The sequence below is a fragment of the Fukomys damarensis genome, unplaced genomic scaffold, assembly GCF_012274545.1.
Source record: "Fukomys damarensis isolate Sample0158 unplaced genomic scaffold, DMR_v1.0_HiC HiC_scaffold_35, whole genome shotgun sequence".
Taxonomy (NCBI): domain Eukaryota; kingdom Metazoa; phylum Chordata; class Mammalia; order Rodentia; family Bathyergidae; genus Fukomys; species Fukomys damarensis.
Window position 1 is genome coordinate 8,117,505 of NW_022900947.1, and position 18,641 is coordinate 8,136,145.

At 35.2% G+C, this 18,641-nt stretch overlaps 1 protein-coding gene across 1 annotated transcript in view; it reads right to left on the bottom strand.

The window, feature by feature from the left end:
• The window catches only part of Rab28 (RAB28, member RAS oncogene family), an 84,975-nt gene that overhangs the window by 52,307 nt on the left and 14,027 nt on the right, over nucleotides 1-18,641 (bottom strand). Inside the window, exon 4 of the mRNA XM_010641850.3 lies at nucleotides 4,642-4,771. Coding sequence (XP_010640152.1) covers nucleotides 4,642-4,771 — 130 coding nt within the window. The remainder of the gene's footprint in view (nucleotides 1-4,641; nucleotides 4,772-18,641) is intronic.

Consider the following 18,641-nt stretch of genomic DNA (forward strand, 5'->3'; position numbering starts at 1 on the left):
AAAAAGTATTAAGCGATTTCAAGCAGAAGAATCACCTAACATAATATATCACTTGGGAACTGGACTGTAGAACAGAGTGAGGGGCAAGGAGGCCGGTCAGGAGTACAGAGTAGCTGACACGAGAGGTGACAGTGGTATGCTAGCCATGGCCAGGTCCACCCATGAAAAAGTGGACATAAATTTGGTATCCCTCTCTGCAGTGTAGGCTTCGATCCAGTGACAGTGCCCCACTACTACAAGAGCAGGAAACCTCTCAAAGCCAGGAAACCAGGAGGTAGGCATGGCGGATTCAGCTCCCTGCCTTGCAGAAGTAAGTAGCCTTATATGGCAATATAACTGTTTCCAGGCACATACATGGCAGAATCTTTGGTCCACATGAGGCTTCAGAGATCACTACAATTCAGGTGAACATCTGATGTGCACAAAAAATAAGGAGCTAAGTTAACCTCTTTCCCATTTTAAAGTTTCCCTCTCAGGCAGGGCTTGGTGACACACACTTGTAAATCCCACCACTTGGGAGGTTGAGATAGGAGGACGGCTGCAAGTCTGAGACCCATACAGTAAGTTCAAGACCAGCGTGAACTACACTGTGAGTGAGACCCTGTCTCAAAAACAAAAACAAACAAAAAAATTCCCTACCAAGAATTTCTTGTTTACCTAAGTAAAAGCATGACTTTTGAAGGAGGTTTGGACATAATATATTAATCTCAATAACTAGATAGTGCAAAAGAAAGGCAGTGGAATTTTGAGAAGAATAGAATGTGGTAGAGAAAAAGAAAAAAATTAAGACCTGGTTTGGCAGGTTCTAATCACTCCTTAAGAACCGTGTTTGGCTCAATCTGAGCAAATTAACAACGGCTGGACTACTATGCATAGGTGGCAACAAAAAACTGCTCAAAGCATAGTATGAAAACTATCAATCTGGAAAAAGCAGTGAAAGAATAAGACAGAGACAAGGAAATCTGCTAGGAACTATTTCCTCCCAGCCAGTTTCATGAAACATCTATTTAATCTCTATTAATTTACAATTTATGATCATTAAGTTGAAGCTAAGTATATTCCGTACTTTTTAAAGGCCATTGCAATTAATAATGATGAATATTACTGAACATTTACAGGCATACGAATGCATGGTCAGTGCTTTTCATGCAATATCTCCTTTAACTTTTATACCAACTTTATCAAACAGAAACTATTACTCTCATTTCCGCATGAGGAAAATTAAGATTTGCAGATGTAAAGTAACTTCTCCAATGTCACATTTATGCTACATGAAGAAACTGGATTTGTAAATAAAGTGCATCTAAATCCAAAACACCATAATCTTTTTGGTTTTTTTTTTTTTTTTGGTACCAGGGATCGAACTCCAGACCTTGCACTTGCAAGGCAGGCAGCAGCACCACTGAGCTGTATCTCCAGCCCCAAAGCAAGGTAATCTTAACTACTACTCAATATGTCACTTAATAACTTAAATCATACAAAGAAATATCACTAATGTCTGGTAGACTTTCAGAACAGACTATAGGCAAAAATAATTTATTGTAACTACTGCATAATTTTAATTACTGTATATTGAAATAATTATGCAGTAATTACAAATTTTTCTGTCCAACTTCCTTCTCCCCTGGCTGCTTCATCAACTTGCTCATTTACCCATTACATTTAAACACAGTACAACTTACTTTTCCATAAAAATAAAAACTTAGTTCATCTTTGTATCAGACTTTCCCCTATCCTCAGCCCAAATTTTTGTGTTTACTATTTTCAATAAAAAGCAAATAATCTTATAACTTGCTCATAGTATGAAATAAATCCATACACGTATTTTATTTCCACTAAATTTAGCTAAAATTTGACTACTGCTACTAGTATTTTCAGACTACACATACTTGTTTTCAACATGTGCTTTCTATTTAAATTGCAAGTAGCACACAATGATGAATTTAAAAACATTTAAGCAGAAGATGACTGTTTAGATAATAAGCATAATCCAGTTTCAGATCTCTTTCCATCATGTTTCTTTTGCTTTGCTTTGAGTGAATATAAGATGACTTTATGAATTTTATTATTGTAAGGCATTATGAAATTATATCCCCAAAGAAAAAATTAATACACAACTGTAAAATATTCAGAAGACTCACAGTTATAGCCATAATAGGCTTAACTACAGAAGCATCTTTCATCATATGATCACATGAAATTGGGTCAGTGACAGATTTTGTAGAAAATATATCCAGGAAAATGTCCATCTTTAATCTCTTCATTTTACATATATAACATTCTATGTGACTATATACTGTGCTGCATGATTTCATTCTTAAAAAGAACATTATAAATACATGTAAGAAAGGACCCAAAGTGAAAAACACCTTGACTTTTATACTATTAAATATCAAACACAACATTGTATTAATTTCTGGCAAAAATTCAAATATTTATTTTTTCAACCTGGTTAGGGAATGGTCCCACCAGTCCGGTCCAATAGCTCCTCTAGTTTGATACTCTGTTTTTGACTGTGTTCAATAGTGGATACCTCACAGGATACCATAAACACATAACATAAAGAATATAATTATGTACCACTACAACATTATCTTAGGTGGTGGTTAGATTATATCCTGAAAGGAATGAAAACAAATCCCAATTCCCCACCCTCCTCAGTAATTTCCCATAAGGTGATGGGAAACTTCCAAGAGGCACAAATTTAACCACGGTATAAGCCAATGCTTTATGATGAGTCACTAAGAAATGATCTACTTAAATGAAAAGCTGAACCCAGAAATATAACATAAGCTCACCAAAACTTGCCATTTGTAAAGGGAGATTTCAATAAATTGAAAAGCATCTGATTTTTTTAAATGCTTACAAAACAGATAAAATGTAATTAAACCTTTTAAAACATTAAAAAACTACCATTTCGTTGCAAGTCATGCCATTTTGTGATTTGTAATAGTTTTCTAGGGAGTAATATCAGCATTTCTAACTCTTCAGAGAAATTACATTCACACCTGTTTTGTAATGGTTTTAAATTAAAGTTTAGATTTATTAAATGTTCATCTCAGTGTACAAAACCACATATACATAAATCTAAGTTTGGCCCTTTAGGACACACTATTTCCTAAACAATTGCAGGGGAAAAAATATACTATATTTATAAAGAACTTCGGAAAAGATAATTCTCTTGGTAGTATCCACGGGTATTAACAACTCTCTTAGTCAGGAAACAGTTCCTGACCTAAATTTTCCATTGTATAATATGAATTCATTTTCTCTTTTGCTGACCTCAAATGAGTTGGTGACTATTAGGTCATATCATACAATTTCATTATTTGTAAACCTTTACTAATGTCTCCTTTCTGAAGTTACTGCATTGCAGGATTATGAACCAGATAGCAGCCCAAAACTGAGTTGAACTTTATGAATTTTATGTGCTATATATCATAAACTAAAAACAGACCTCAAAAATTACTTACCCCCCACCTTTTTATCAAAGGCTGCTCCTCTCCTTAATATATTCTTACAAAATTATCTGTATTTTAAGACAAACCATAAAAATTCAGAAAAGGGAGTATGTAAGAGATGTGAGCAAGAAACAATGCATATAGAATTCCACAAAGACACTGGATCCTTCTCTAGACGGAAGGTCGTTTGATGAAATGTGTCTCAAAGCCTCAGAGAACAGAGTTGACGCACCAACGCAGTATCATAAAATCTACAGCTGTGCTTAATAGTCTATGCTTCTTCCTTACACCACAGAAGCCAAAACACACTGTCAGAATGGAACTTACCTTCACATGAATTGGCCAAAAGCCACAAAGTAGGGCCAGGGATTTAGCTCAGTGGCACCACGCCTGCCTGCAAGCGCAAGGTCCTGAGTTCAATCCCCAGGACCACAAAAAAAAAAAAAAAAAAAAAAAAAAAGCCACAAAGTAGTTATGATACAGAAAGCATCAAAACAGTTATTAAACAGAATAGAGTCAATGAAGGTTGGTCTTTACCACACTCTAATGCCTGAAATGAGGGGTGTAATACACGTTTCTCAGAATGTAATGTACATTAATTTAAGGAACAGATACCATGTATGAAATTCAAAGAAGAGATATCATTTATGAAAACAAGTTATTGAAAAGATTGTATACAACCACCAGAACTTTCTATTCAATTTGTTCAATACAGTTTGGAAACAGTTCCAAAACAAGCTGTTTCCAAATACCCAAACTTTTCCTCAGAAATAAAAAATATAGACTAGGCAAATGTCTAAGTTCTTTGTTCCGGTCACTATAACAAAATACCACAGACTGACAGCCTAAAAAACATCATTCCTCACAATTCCAGAGACTAGGAAGACCAAGATCAAGGTGCTGGTAAGTGCAGTGCCTGGCGAATGCCCTCTTTCTGGTTTATGGATGGCCACCTTCTTGCTGTATTCTGCTGTGGCAGAGAACAAGATCGTCTCTCACACAGCATCACTTCTTATAAAGGCATTAATCCCATTCAAAAGAGACCTACTTACCTTCCTGAAACCCCTCCAATTTCCACCATCCTGGGGATTCAAGCTTCATCATACAAATTACTAGGGGGACATAAACATTCAGTCCACAGCAGCAATAAATTGTACATAAATAAGTAGTAACCACTTACTTTTATTGCCCACCAAAGCAATCAAGGGCTGAATTTCTGACTCCTCACTCACTTTCTTCACCACAGTATACCAGTCTTCTAAATTCTCAAAGCTTTGATAATTTGTAATATCGTATACCAAGAGGATTCCCTGTCATGAAAGAGTTACAGAATTTTTATACTGTATTACTTGAAAAAACATTAATAATAAACACTCTTAAGTGATGCTTCAAGTAGGTCAGGTAGGGTGTAAAAATACAAATGTGGAATTTTTAATATAAAAATTGACTTCAATTTAAATTTCTTAGCAAATAAATGATATTAAATGGCTCCATTCAAGATATAACCAGTACTTAAGATGGTAAGACATTTTATCAAAATTATAAGTTGTTTCCATTAAGATATATGAGATATGCCTGGTAAATTGCAGTAAATGTAAAAAATTCTATCACAGAAGTAGAAAATGCTGCAAAGTCTACAATCCTGCCTCTCACTTTCATGAGGTCAAACATTAAGTTTTTCAATAAATAACCATCTGTTTGCCTCTCTTTTTAAATATTTTCAAAAATGGATATTCCATGCCATCCCCTGATAGTCAATTTAAGTGTTAAACACAATTTTCTTTAAATAAAATGTCGATTTCCTCTTTTGGTGCTCTGTGCATTTGGAGAACAACTTGAATATCCTCCTTAGAATAACCCTTCATATACTTGAAGATAGTTAAGTAACTAACTCCTTTACCGTCTGCTTTCCAGAGTAAACAAGCCCAGTTCCTTAAACTTGACTCAAAGGGCCTATTTTCTGTGCCTTTAATCATAGTTGTTGATTCTTCCCAGGATACACCACATATAGTTTTTTGACATCCTCTTTAAAATGAGCACTGTAAAATTGGACATGATACTGTAATAAGAGTCTAAGCAGAGCCAAATATAACAGAAGGATTGCTTCCTGTCTCTTATATATCATATTCCTTTTAATTTATCCCATTATTTTGTGGAGGAAGAATAAGGAATACATACATACACAAAAATAACATTCTTGATTCTCATCCAGTTTGTGGTCAAACGCTTAATACAAAGCTTTGGGAGAAATGTAAGTCTGGACTCTAAAATGGTATTCATGTCTATTTCTTCTGATATAATAATAAAAGTCAATATTCGGTGGCCTGCCTTGCAAGCGCAAGGACCCAAGTTCAATCCCCGGTACCAAAAAAAAAAAAAAAATCAATCACTTTTTTGTAGATACTATGCAACAGCTGCTTATCTATGTCTTTTCACTAATCCTCACAATCACAACAATCGCAGGAGGCTACCAATATTATTCCCAAGTAACTCATAAACAAAGGATACAAAAACAAGATCACATGGACAGATTACATGATGGAGACAAGACAGGTATCATAGATTAAATGACCAAAAATACTGTCTGCCAACTATACACTATGCATTATGCTGGACACTAAGTACAGAAGTTCCAAATCTCAGAGAAGTAGCAAGCTTGCAGCTGAATTAGACACATAAACAGACAAGTATACAACACTCAGTCATGGAGGGTAACATGCCAGTAAGTATTAATCAAATGGCTAGGGCTCAGCGAGGGAAGGGGTGGGAGTATTACTTGTCAGCTACACCAATTTTCATGGGGTATGTATTGCCCTGTGGCCATTGTCAAGCCATCAACATGACACCATTAAGCGCAGAGCTGGTGGGACACTATTATAGAACAATGAATTAACATGATGCGGGTATACTAAAAGTAAGTAACTCCAAGACCTCAGTTAAGAAAAACAGATAATAAAGTAATGAGCAAGTGATGCATCTGAGCATAAAGTAACTGTTTCAACATAATTTGTGAGTTTATGCAAAAATTGTAATCTTTAGTATATTCAATAATTGGTTCACAAAAATTTTACCAACTGATCTTCTGAAGCTAGAAATTGACTCTAGCATATAGCTCTCAGAATGTTCTAATATTGTGCTCTTTTGTTTAATCACACTAGAATGAATGAAATTACCATCTTCTTTGGACAGGTTTCTTGTCTCTAAAATTAGATCTTTGAGTTAGTCTCTAAGGTTCCTTTCAGTTTAAATATTCTATAATATTTAAACAGAACTATTTGCCTGATTCATTTCAGTAACTTGGGGTCTACTTCTGTCTATCTTTGAGCTGCCAAGAAATAATTTCCAATATAGAATTATCTGAAATAAGGAGCATAAGTTCACTTTCCTTAAAAATAAAGTGCAAAACTTCTGATGATAACTAATCCTCAATCTACTAACCCTGCCTCCAGTTGCCATGAGTATTTGTTAAAAAGAGCTCCACTCTTAGATTCCAGTCTTGGACCCACCATGTACTGATCCTGGAGAAAGCTTCTGTTATTTCACTTTTAAAATAACTAACAGGTCTACCTGATAAAGTGAAATAATGAAAATGCAGAGTAAATAAGGATAGGCATATAGCTTATTGTTACAGTGCTTGCTGAGCATGCACTAGGCCATGTGTTCCATCACCAGCCCCTTAGTGCACACATACCAAAGGGGGAAAAAGCACAGACATTAAGTAATTCACCCAAATAAATGTATAAACAACTGCACAGGGGTTTTTGTTATTATTCTTCTGAATGAACAAGATTCATGTCTACAAAGCAATTTTAAGATACAGTTTCTACTCATTAAATAAAGCAGGAACCAATGATGCCTAACTTTAAGATTTTTGGAACGCTTCTGATAGAATATGAACATCTTCATCCCAACAGAGATAATATCTGAATATGATAAAATATATGGAAATAAAACATGGCCACCATCTAATGACAATTAATGTCAGTAATATGGAATAAAAATTTTAAACCATCGATCTAGACAGGTGGTTTGTAAACGATGGTTCATGGATCAGGCCCAGCCCACGGCCTGTATTTGCAGATAAATTTCAGATAAACTTTTATTAAAACATAGTCATACATGTTTGCTTAAAATTGGCTGTTTTTGTGCCACAACTAGAGTTCAACAACTGCAATAGAGATAGTATGGCCTACAAGGCCTGAAATTTACAGGAAAAGTCTGCCAATCCCTAGTCTAGATCAATGTGTCCAAACAGAGGGCTTACGAAGAATACAGAAGGATAAATTCATACTCATCTTACTGTCTACCAACCCAAATGTCTCTCCTCCTATTCTCAATACAATTATTTTTGTCACTGTTCTTATCACCATAATTAGTACTGATTTTGATCTGTACTACCATGGTAAAATTCGGAGACACATTAAAAGCAGACTAAAAATATTAAAATACAAAAGGAATTCTAGGATGTTCAGTTTCAGCTCCCACATGTAAAGAACTCAGAAGTTATACCTGCCTTTACAACAAAAAAAAAAGCCTGAGCAAAATGAAAATGACTTTATGCAGACTCATCAGAGAATTGAGATGGGAAATTACTGCCCTGGAATCAAGAGAGGGGTGAATCCACAAAATAACAACTAAGAGCTGCGTACCTAGAGCAGGAAATGGTAGAAATATCTAAACAGAAACTTTAACAAGTTTCTGGAGGCTGCAGAAGCTGGAGAGTAAGAACTTCCTAGTGGCCCACGGACTCAGGGTCACCCTCACACTTTCACGGGTTTTATCTTTAGGAAGCTGGTGAAGAGCCAAGAGAAACTCCCCTCATGACTGGCACAGAGAAGAAAAAAAGTTGCCACTGTGACACAGGCCCAGACTCTCATATCCCACAGAATAAGTAAAGTTCCCAACTCCATTCTCCTTTAGCCATTCTGCCTCATTAACTAGTAAGAGTTAAAATACACTTGTGAAGGTCAAAGCCCTGAGACACAGGCCCACTAAAACTTTAGATCTTTTCATAAGAATAAAAAATTCCAGCAGCATACTTCACAGACCTTGAGCAAACAATCCAAAAATTCATTTGGAACAAGAAGAGACCTAGATAAGCAAAAGCAATTTTAGGTAATAAAGACAAGGTAGGGGGTATCACAATCTCCAACTTTAAACTATACTACAAAGCTACAACATGGTACTGGCAAAGAAACAGACCTGGGGAATGGTGGAACAGACTAGAAGATGCAGAAACAAGTCCAGACACATTCAGCCACCTCATCTTTGACAAAAGAGCGAACACCCTCACTGGAGGAAAAATAGTCTCTTCAATAAATGGTGCTGGAAAATATGGGTTTCAACTTGCAAAAGATTAAAACTAGACCTATATCTCTCACCATTCACTAAACTAAAATAAAAATGGATTAAAGATCTAAATATTAAAACAGAGACACTAAACCAGCTGGAAGAGGAGTTAGGTAGAACTCTTGAAGACACTGGTGTAGGAAAAGATTTTACAAACAAAACCTCAGTTGCCCATGAGCTAGCACAATCAACAAATGGGATCTCTTCTTATTAAAAAGCTTCTGCACAGCAAGAAAAATGACCAACTATGTGAAGAGACAACCCACAATATCGGGGAAAAAATTTTATCAGCTGTTCCTCAGACAAAGGTCTACTATCTAGGATATATAAGGAACTTAAAAATATCAATGCCAAAATTTAATGACCCCAAAAAAATCAATACCAAATTTAATGACCTAATCCAAAACTAGCCATCTGAAATGAACAGACACTTCTCAGACAAAGAGATAGAAACAGCACATAAACATATGAAAATGTTGAACAGCACTGGTCATTCAAGAAATACAAATGAAAACACCACTGAGATTCCACCTCACCCCAGAAAGAATGGCTGCTATCATGAAATCAACCAATGACAAATGCTGGTGGGGCTGTGGGGGAAGAGGAACCCTGCTCCACTGCTGATGGAAGCGTAGACCACTGTGGAAATCGGTATGGAGATACCTCAAGAACTAGGACTGAAAAACTAAAAGCATACATAAGGACTAAAAGGTATAACAGAATATGTGAAATAGGAAGAAAAGGTGCAAAGAGGAAGGGGAAATGGGAGGGGTAGGGGAAAAGAAAGATGGGAATAAAATTAACATGAGAAAAAGAAAAAATGGAAACAAAGTCTTTGTAGACAGGGAGGGGTGGAGGGGTTGAAGGGAGGGCAGGGGAATGGGGAAAAAATAAGAACCAAGATGAATTATGTAAAAGTACAAATTTCCAATGATGACTGTCACTGCATTGTATACCTTAAATGTACCAATAAAATTAATTTTTAAACAGAGAAATTATTCTCCCCCTCCATTTTACAATATCTACAGGGCCCCAGTATAGCAGCAGTTCGTAACAGTTCAAAGAGCTGCAAGACACAAACATTAGGAGGTCAGTAAAATATACAAAAAAAGATAAGAGAAAAAAATAATAACAGTGGAGGAATTTGATAACAAGCTACACACACACATTAAATGCAGCACTACTCTGGCCACAACAATATAAATCCTCACAACAAAGGCCTATTTTCCTAAATTCTTATTATTCAATTATTCATGTCTAGAATTCAAGAGAAATATAAGATATTCCCAAAGGTGGTTTGAGGAGAAAAAGCATCAGTACTAGACTCAGATATGACACTGGCTTTTCAATTACTACACAAGGAATTTTTCAAAACTGATTAATACAATTATCAAGAGTTCTAAGGAATGGGAAGACAACATTTAAGAACAAGTGGTTAATGTGAACACTGATGAGAACCTAAGGAGTAAGAAAAATAGAAAGCTGGACAGCAAAGATACTGTTGGAGAAGTGTAGAACGCCTTTATGGACTCAGGAATTGATTAGACCCAGCCCAGCAAAGAATCAGTCAGCTTAAAGTTAGATCAACACAAACTTCCAAAACTAGAATGCAAAAGCAAAGGGAATGAATAACGTTTGTCACAGTATGACAATTCCAAGTGATAAATCATCATACGCATAACTGGAATAGCAGAACACAGACTTAAATTTAAGAAATATCTGAAGTATCAATGGCCAATAAATTGCCAAAATAATTACAGACACCACACCTCATAACCAAAAATCTCAGAGAATACCAAGAATACCCAAAATTCTACCCATAGGCAAACCATGTAGTTAAACTACAGAAAATTTTTTTAAAAATCTTGAATAGAGCCAGAGCAGAAGGAAAAAAAAAATCTTATCAATAAAGGAACCAAGATAAGAATTATAAAATTTCTCACAAGAAAACCATATAAATAAGAAAAGAATGGAAGCTGGGCATGGTGGCACACACCTGTAATCCCAGCACTCAGGAGGCTGATGCAGGAGGATCACTGTGAGTTCAAGACTAGTTTGGGGTACATAGTGAGTTCCAGGTCAGTCTCAACTACGTAGTGAGACCATGTCTCAAAACACCAAAAAAGAAAAGAATGGGGTGAAATATTTAAAATGTTGACAGAAAACAAATAATCTAGAATTCTACATCCAGCAAATTGCCCTTCAGAAGTTACTTAGACAAACTCAGAAAAACAAAACTGAGGGAATTCATCACTAGCACACCTGCTCTGGAAGAAATACTTTAAAAGGGCTTTTCAGAGAAAAGGAAAATAATCAGAGTTAGAAACTAAGTTCTACATAGAAACACAGAAAAGAATAAGTACTACAAACACATACACGCCAAAAAAAAAGAAAAGAAAAATGGAATAACCAAGGTAATCATAAGCAAAAAGAACAAAGTTGGAGGCATCACCCTACCTGATTTAAAATTATACAATAGAGCTATATTAATTAAAACAGCACAATATTGGCAAAAATTAAAGTAGAAACAACAATCGATGAAAAATAGCCCAGAAATTAACCACAAATGGGCTATCCACTGATTTTTCATGAGTATCAAGAATGTATTATGAATGGGTCAGGGATTTAGCTCAGTGGCACCATGGCTGTCTCACAGGGGCAAGGTCCTGAGTTCAATCCCTGAGACCAAAGGGGAAAAAAATAATATATTACGAAGAAAAGGACAATCTTCAATAAGTGTTATCAGGAAAACTGAATATCCATGTGGAGAAGAATGGAACTGGACCCATATCTCATGCCATACAGAAAAGTCAACTTAAAATGGATTAAAAAGTTAAGGAGCCGGGCATGGTGGTGCACACCTGTAATCCCAACACTTGGGAGGCTGAGGCAGGAGGATCACTGTGAGTTCAAGACCAACCTGAGCTACATAGTGAGTTTTGGGTCAGTCTCAACTACATAGTGAGACCCTGTCTCAAAAAACAAAACAAAAAAAAAAAAGTTAAGCAAAAGAACAAAAATTGTAAAACTCTAGAAGAAAACACAGGAGGAAAAGTACATGACATTGGTCTGGGTGATGATTTTTTGAGACGTGAGCAACAAAAGCAAAAATAGACAAAAAGGATGACATCAACTAAATAGTTTCTACACAACAAAAAAAATCTTGCTATGGTTTAGATCTAGAGTGTCCCCCAAAGCCTCATGTTTTCATAGGCCAGTGATTGGATTGATGATTGGATTATGGGAGCAGTGTTGTTGACTTACTGTTAGGAAGCAGAGCCAAAATAAACCTCTCCTTTCATTGGTGGGTACTGGGTATTGTTTCTCAGTGATAAAGAAAGTAACGAAGACAGGTGTGAAGAGACATCCTACAACTTGGAAGAAATACTTGCAAGCCAAATATCCACGATGAGGTTAACAACCAAAGTATAGAAAGTCAACAGCAAGAACAAAAACTTTTTTAATGTACAAGGGAACTGAATAGACATTTCTTAAAAGAAGACACACAGACATAGTAAAAATTGCTTAACATTTTAATCACCAGAAAAATGAAAATTAAACTACAATGAGATATCATCTCACAAGTGTCAGAATGGCTGTTATCAAAAAGACAAAAGATATAACCCTGGCACGCTGGGAAGCAGGGGCAGGTGGATTGCAAGCTTAAGACCAGCCTGGACAATTTAATAACTTTAGACCCTGTCTCAAAATTTAAGAAGGGATGGGGGTGCAGTTCAGTGCAAAGGCCCTGGGTTCAACTCCAGTGCCGAAAACAGGATAACAAATGTTGGCAAGGATGTGGAGAAAAGGGAAAAAGTGCACACTGTTGGCAGGAATATAAGTCGGTATGACCATTATGTAAAGCTGAATGGAATTTCCTCAAACTACTAAAGAAAGAATTGCCACATGAAACAGCAACCCTACTTCTGGATATTTGCCCAAAAGATGTGAAGTCAGTTTGTCAAAGAAATGTCTGTCCTCCTATGTTCATTTCAGCCTTATTCACAATAGGCAAGTTATGAAGTCAATTTATTTTTTTAATTTCAAATATACATATATATGACAGCAAAAAAAGGATATGAAATAAGAATTTATGTAACACAGACTAATCGAAATACATTAGTTTGATATGCTCTTCAAACATTATGTTCTTTCTCATTTTCTTATATTTTTGAAATAATGTAATTATAAATAAAACAAAGTTACATATTATAGTCGAGAAACTGTCTTCAAAATGTTATGATTTATAAACTCCTTGGTTTAATTGATAAATATCATATACTTGTTGATTGTACCACTTACGTTTTCTAACAAAACTTCCCACAGAAAAAAATATACTTATATTTGAAATCCAAAAGCAACTAAAAAACTCACATTTTTAAGATCAGATTTTTCTGTTTCTACTTTATATCTCATACTTATTTTTATTATATTTTTATAAGCATGATGATAGAATTTAACACCAATAGATATGTAATATTTTTCCCAAACGAATGACTACGAATTCAGTCAAGCATGTAATTTAAAGAAATCATAAGGTAGCCAGAGAAATGAAGTCAATTTAAATGCCCAACAACCGAGTAATAGATAAAGAAATATAGTACATACAAACACTGGAATACTGATCAGTCTTTAAAAGAAAGAGGGCCAGGGATTTAGCTCAGTGGTTCTCCCACCTGCCTCGTAAGCAGAAGGTCTCAAGTTAAATCCCTGGTACCAATAAATAAATAGAGACAGGGAGAGATAGAAAGAAATTCTGTCATTTGTGACAACATTTGGTGTCAGAGAACTTAAAATCCTAAGTATAATAAGCCAGATATAAAAAGACAAAACACACTCTCACTTATATGTGGAATGTAGAACAACTAAGCTCATAGACATAGAGCACAGGGTACTAAGTTCAGAGGCTGAGGAGTAGAAGGAATGGGGAGATGATGGCCAAAGGGTACATCTCAATTAGATCTGTTACTCAGCAAGGTGAATACAATTATTAAAAATATACTGTACATTTCAAAATTGCTAAGAGTAAATTTCAAATATCTCACCACAAAGTGATAACTACTTGAAATAATAGATACTTAGCTTGAATTATTCTCTATTGTATTCATAAATTATAATAACACTTTGTACACCAAGAATACATATGGTTATAAATTGCCAATTTAAAATAAAATAAATTTTTAAAATTCAATCATAGAGGAGAAAGAAAGAGAAGAAAGAAAAGTGAACGGAAGGAAATGAGGACAGGTATCAGAGAAGGAATAAAGGTAAAATAAAATCATTTATTTTTCCTACTGTTTATCTAAAATATAGCTGTTTAAAGTAATAATGGTAATAATGTATTAGATAATTACTACAAATGAATAAGATGAATGACAATAACATCATAAAAGATAAGAAAAGATGAATTGCCTATACTACAAGTGAAAAAATGTAGTATTATTTAAAGATGAATTCAAATGAATTAAAAAATATATATTGCAGACTCTAGGGCAATCACCAAAAATAAAATTAAAGTGTAATTGATAAGCTAAGAGAGAAAATACAGTGCTCACAGAAAATCAAAGGCAGCAGAAAAAGGCAGTGAAAAAGAAGCAAAGAAAAAGTACAAAGAATAGAAAAACAAACATAGTAACTGTTAATTCAACCATATCAACAATCACTTTAAATACAAATGGTCTAAATACACAAACTAAAGAGAGTAGATGAAAAGATAAGATTCAAATATATGTTGCCAACAAGAAACTCATTTCAAATATAAAAATGTAGATATACTAAAAGTACAAGATAGAAAAATTCCATGAAAACACTAATGAAAGCTGGAATAGTCATATTAATTTCAAAATAGACTTCATAATAAAGAAAATTATCCAATATAAAGATTGACATAATGATGAAGAGGCTATTTCTCCATGAATACCTAAAAATTCTCAGGGTACATGTACTCAACAGCAGGGCACCAAAATATGAGGCCAAAATTGGTAAAACTTGAAGGAATTCCAAATCCACAGATTTACTATTATACCTAGAGACTTCAACACTTTCTTCATTAGTAGACACATCAAGGAAACAGAAAATTGGAAGGAGGGCTGGAGATTTAGTACAGAGGTGCCGCCACCTATCTTGCAAGCGCCAGGACCTGAGTTCGATCCCAGGTACCAAAAAAAAAAGAAAAAGAAGAGAACTAGCCGGGCGTGGTGGCGCACGCCTATAATCCCAGCACTCAGGAGTCTGAGGGAGGAGGATCGCTGTGAGTTCGAGACCAGCCTGGGCTGCATAGTGAGCTCCAGGTCAGTCTCAACTACGTAGTGAGACCCTGTCTCAAAAAAAATTGGGAGGAACCAGTGTTTGGTAGACTTGAACAACACTAGCAATTTAATTGACATTTGTAAAATACTATATAAGCTCCCCCTCAAACTCTCATAAACCATTCTCCAAGACAGTGTATATTTTAGGGTTAGGGATTTAGCTCAGTGGTTCCATTGCCTGCCTTGCAATCACAAGGACCCAAGTTTGATCCCCAGCACCAAAAAAAAAAAAAAAAGATAGTGTGTATTTTAGACCTTAAATATACCTGAACAGATTTATAAGAAAAATTGTAAAAAGCACATTTTCAAACTATAATGACTAAAAACAAAAAGCTTGTAAACTCAAAATGCCTGGAAATTAAACAACATATTTCTAAATAATGAATGAATCAAAGAAGTCTCATGGGTTGGGGATTTAGCTCAGTGGTGCCACCGCCTGCCTCCCAAGCACAAGGACTTGAGTTTGATCCCCAGTACCAAAAAATAAATAAAAGTCTTGAATTGCTTTTGTAAATTTGAGATACTAGAAATTGAACTCAAGGCTTTTACACTAAACTACATCTACAGCCCTTTTTTAATTTTAATTTTGATGCAGGATTTCACTAAGAATATTTTGAACTAAAATGAATACTAGCTATCAAAACTCTTGAGATGCACCAAAAGCACTGCTGAGAAGAAAATGCTTAGTACTGGATGCATGTTATAAAAGAAAAAAGCTCAGAAATCTAAAACTCCACTGTAGGAAACCAGAAGAATTTCAGCCTCAAGCACATAGAAGCACAGAGCAGATATCAATGAAATTGAAAAGAAAAACAATAATGAAAACCAACAAAAAAAGCCTGGTCTTCACAAAGATCAATTTTTTTAAAAGGCAAAAGACATAAATTACCAGCATCAGACATGAATGAAAAGTTATGGGTACTGATACTACAGATAGTAAAAGAATAATAACATAAAGTTTATGGTCACCGATTTGATAAAACAGATGAACTGGGGCAACTGTTTGAAAGACACTCATTACAAAAACTAATGACTTCTAGGGCTCTACTAACCAGTCTCACAAGAGAACAAGCCAGACCTGTATGCACTCACATTTTCAAAAGCTGTAATACAAACACCTTCAAATATGAGTCTCTTACCACATCAATCAATCCAGAAATCTGACCCCTTATAGAAAACTGTATCAGCCATAAATAGCACAATTCCATCAGAAATGCAGAACACCTGAACTTCACCCACCTTCTGAGAACAATCTACTTGGGGACCACTAGATCTAACTTTTTGGCAATCTTGTGACCAGCTGAACCATTGCTGCGTCTCATGTCCCAGATACCTATTGTTATCACCCATTTATGTGCCATTTATGTTTCTCTTCTCTTCATGGCCCTGGGCTTCCTCTTCCCAATTTAGTCTCTAATTGCTCATCTTCTTCCAAAACTTTTTTACACAACCTTTGGAAATCAGATTTCAAGTTTAACAAATCCTTCTGCATCTTTAAATCATTCGACAATGGGGCCGGGGATTTAGCTCAGTGGTTCTGCCGTCTGCCTTGCAAGCACAAGGACCGGAGTTCGATCCCCAGTAACAAAAAGAAAAAAAAAGGATACAGATGACATAAATCATTTGACAAAAATATCCTACATTTCTTATGCCTTAAGTGCACTTCATCTCCACTCCAGTTCCAAGAAGATGCTGTCACCCCTTCTCTTTGCAACCTTCAAGACTCTTATATAAATATTACATGTGTTTACTTCATGTTCACCTATTTCATTTAACATAGGCATGATGAGTCAATAAATCAAAAAGATACCATTTCAAAACTGATAACAACTCTGAAGTAGCAAACACCAGTGGCAACACTTAACAGTCTTAACAGTAAAATATTACAGACTGTTATACAATTTAACATGCACTTAACCCAGTATACACAATATTTAACCTCAAAAATGAAAGGTTCCCTCATTATCAAAATATAGGTTATTTTTTTCTCCCTGAGCTCTAAGAGAAATGATGTACCTTAGTTTTCAGTTATATAAAGGATTAATTAAATCATACATCGCATATACAATATATAATATAACAGCCATAACAACATAATACTTACCTGTGTAAGTACAACCAAGAAGAAACACTAATGCAGAAGAAGTCTATAAATATAATCAGTCATAAGTTGGCAAATACCCAACTGAAAACTTTGGAGTAAAAGACAGCAGAATCCAGTTTCGAGAGGTGCTCTCACCCCATTTCTCATACAGGCACCAAACCATTTTGTTGTTAGTTAACGGACAGACTCATTGTGTGGGCACCAGCACACAGCAGCAGTTATGTTCTAGCTCACAAATGACTACCCTTCATTGAGTTTATGCTCAGTGGGGCAGTGTTTGCAAACCACTTAGATTCCAGGATGGAAAGAGCTACAAAAACGAAACATCCAGTCCTTCTCTGAGGTGTGTTGTTAGCTTCTGTCAGCCACAGGTTACAGGGCACTAAACACTATGTACTGTGTGTTTGCTCCTAACCACTAGGAAAAACAGCCTATAACATCTTTCTGAAGACTCCTAGAAAATGTTAAGTTAATTTAAAATCTGGAAATTTAACTGGCACAAATTCCAATTCTTAGAACTAGCTCTTTCCAAAATATCTTACTAATTCTTTTTGGATGTAAATTCAATTTGGTTTCACCCAACGCTGTTCAACCGTCTATTGCTAAAGTTTAATGTTATTAGGAAGAAAAGTGAAGAGGGTAAAATATCCAGTTTTATATAGACCTCAGTTAATGTCTAGCCTACAAATAAGCTTTTCTCTTTGTTCTTGTTGTTGTTGTTGTTGTTGTTGTTTGGGGTATTTGTTTTTTTGGTACCGGGGATCAAACTCAAGACCTTGAGCTTGCCAGGTAGGCACAGCGCCACTGAGCTACATTCCTGGCCCAGCTTTTTCCTTTTCAAATGCTTCAAAAAAATAATTTCCTACTTCAATAGCCTGTACATGTATAAAATAATTCTCACATAAAAAATACAGAAGTTAGAAAATCTAAAAACAAATTCCTGGGACTAAGGGTGAGAATCAGGTACAGGAATCCAAAATTATCATGACATACTATGTACATGTACCAGTTCCCCAAAATGAATTCTATCCATTATATGCTGCAAACACACTGATTCAAAAAAGCATTAAAATGTTTTGAAATTCTAAATAATATTTTAAACTGATGCCCTCAGAATGGCTTATCAAAACATTATTTGCAAAAGGTTTCTGATCTCTAGCAGGTAAGCCAAATCCAAAGTATTACTTTCTATTGCCCAAGTAGCTACAACTTTACGAACAAATGAAGTCTACTTTGAACAATATATGAGTATATAATTTATAATTATTAAGTATATTAGAGCTTTTAAAGGCACTGTTTTTGAGAAAAAAACATTTTTCTCCAAGTAATTGTTATAAATAACTTCTGTGGACTAAATATACTATTTCTATGTACTGTAACAAAACAGACTACTGATAAATGTACCTCATGTGTTTTACA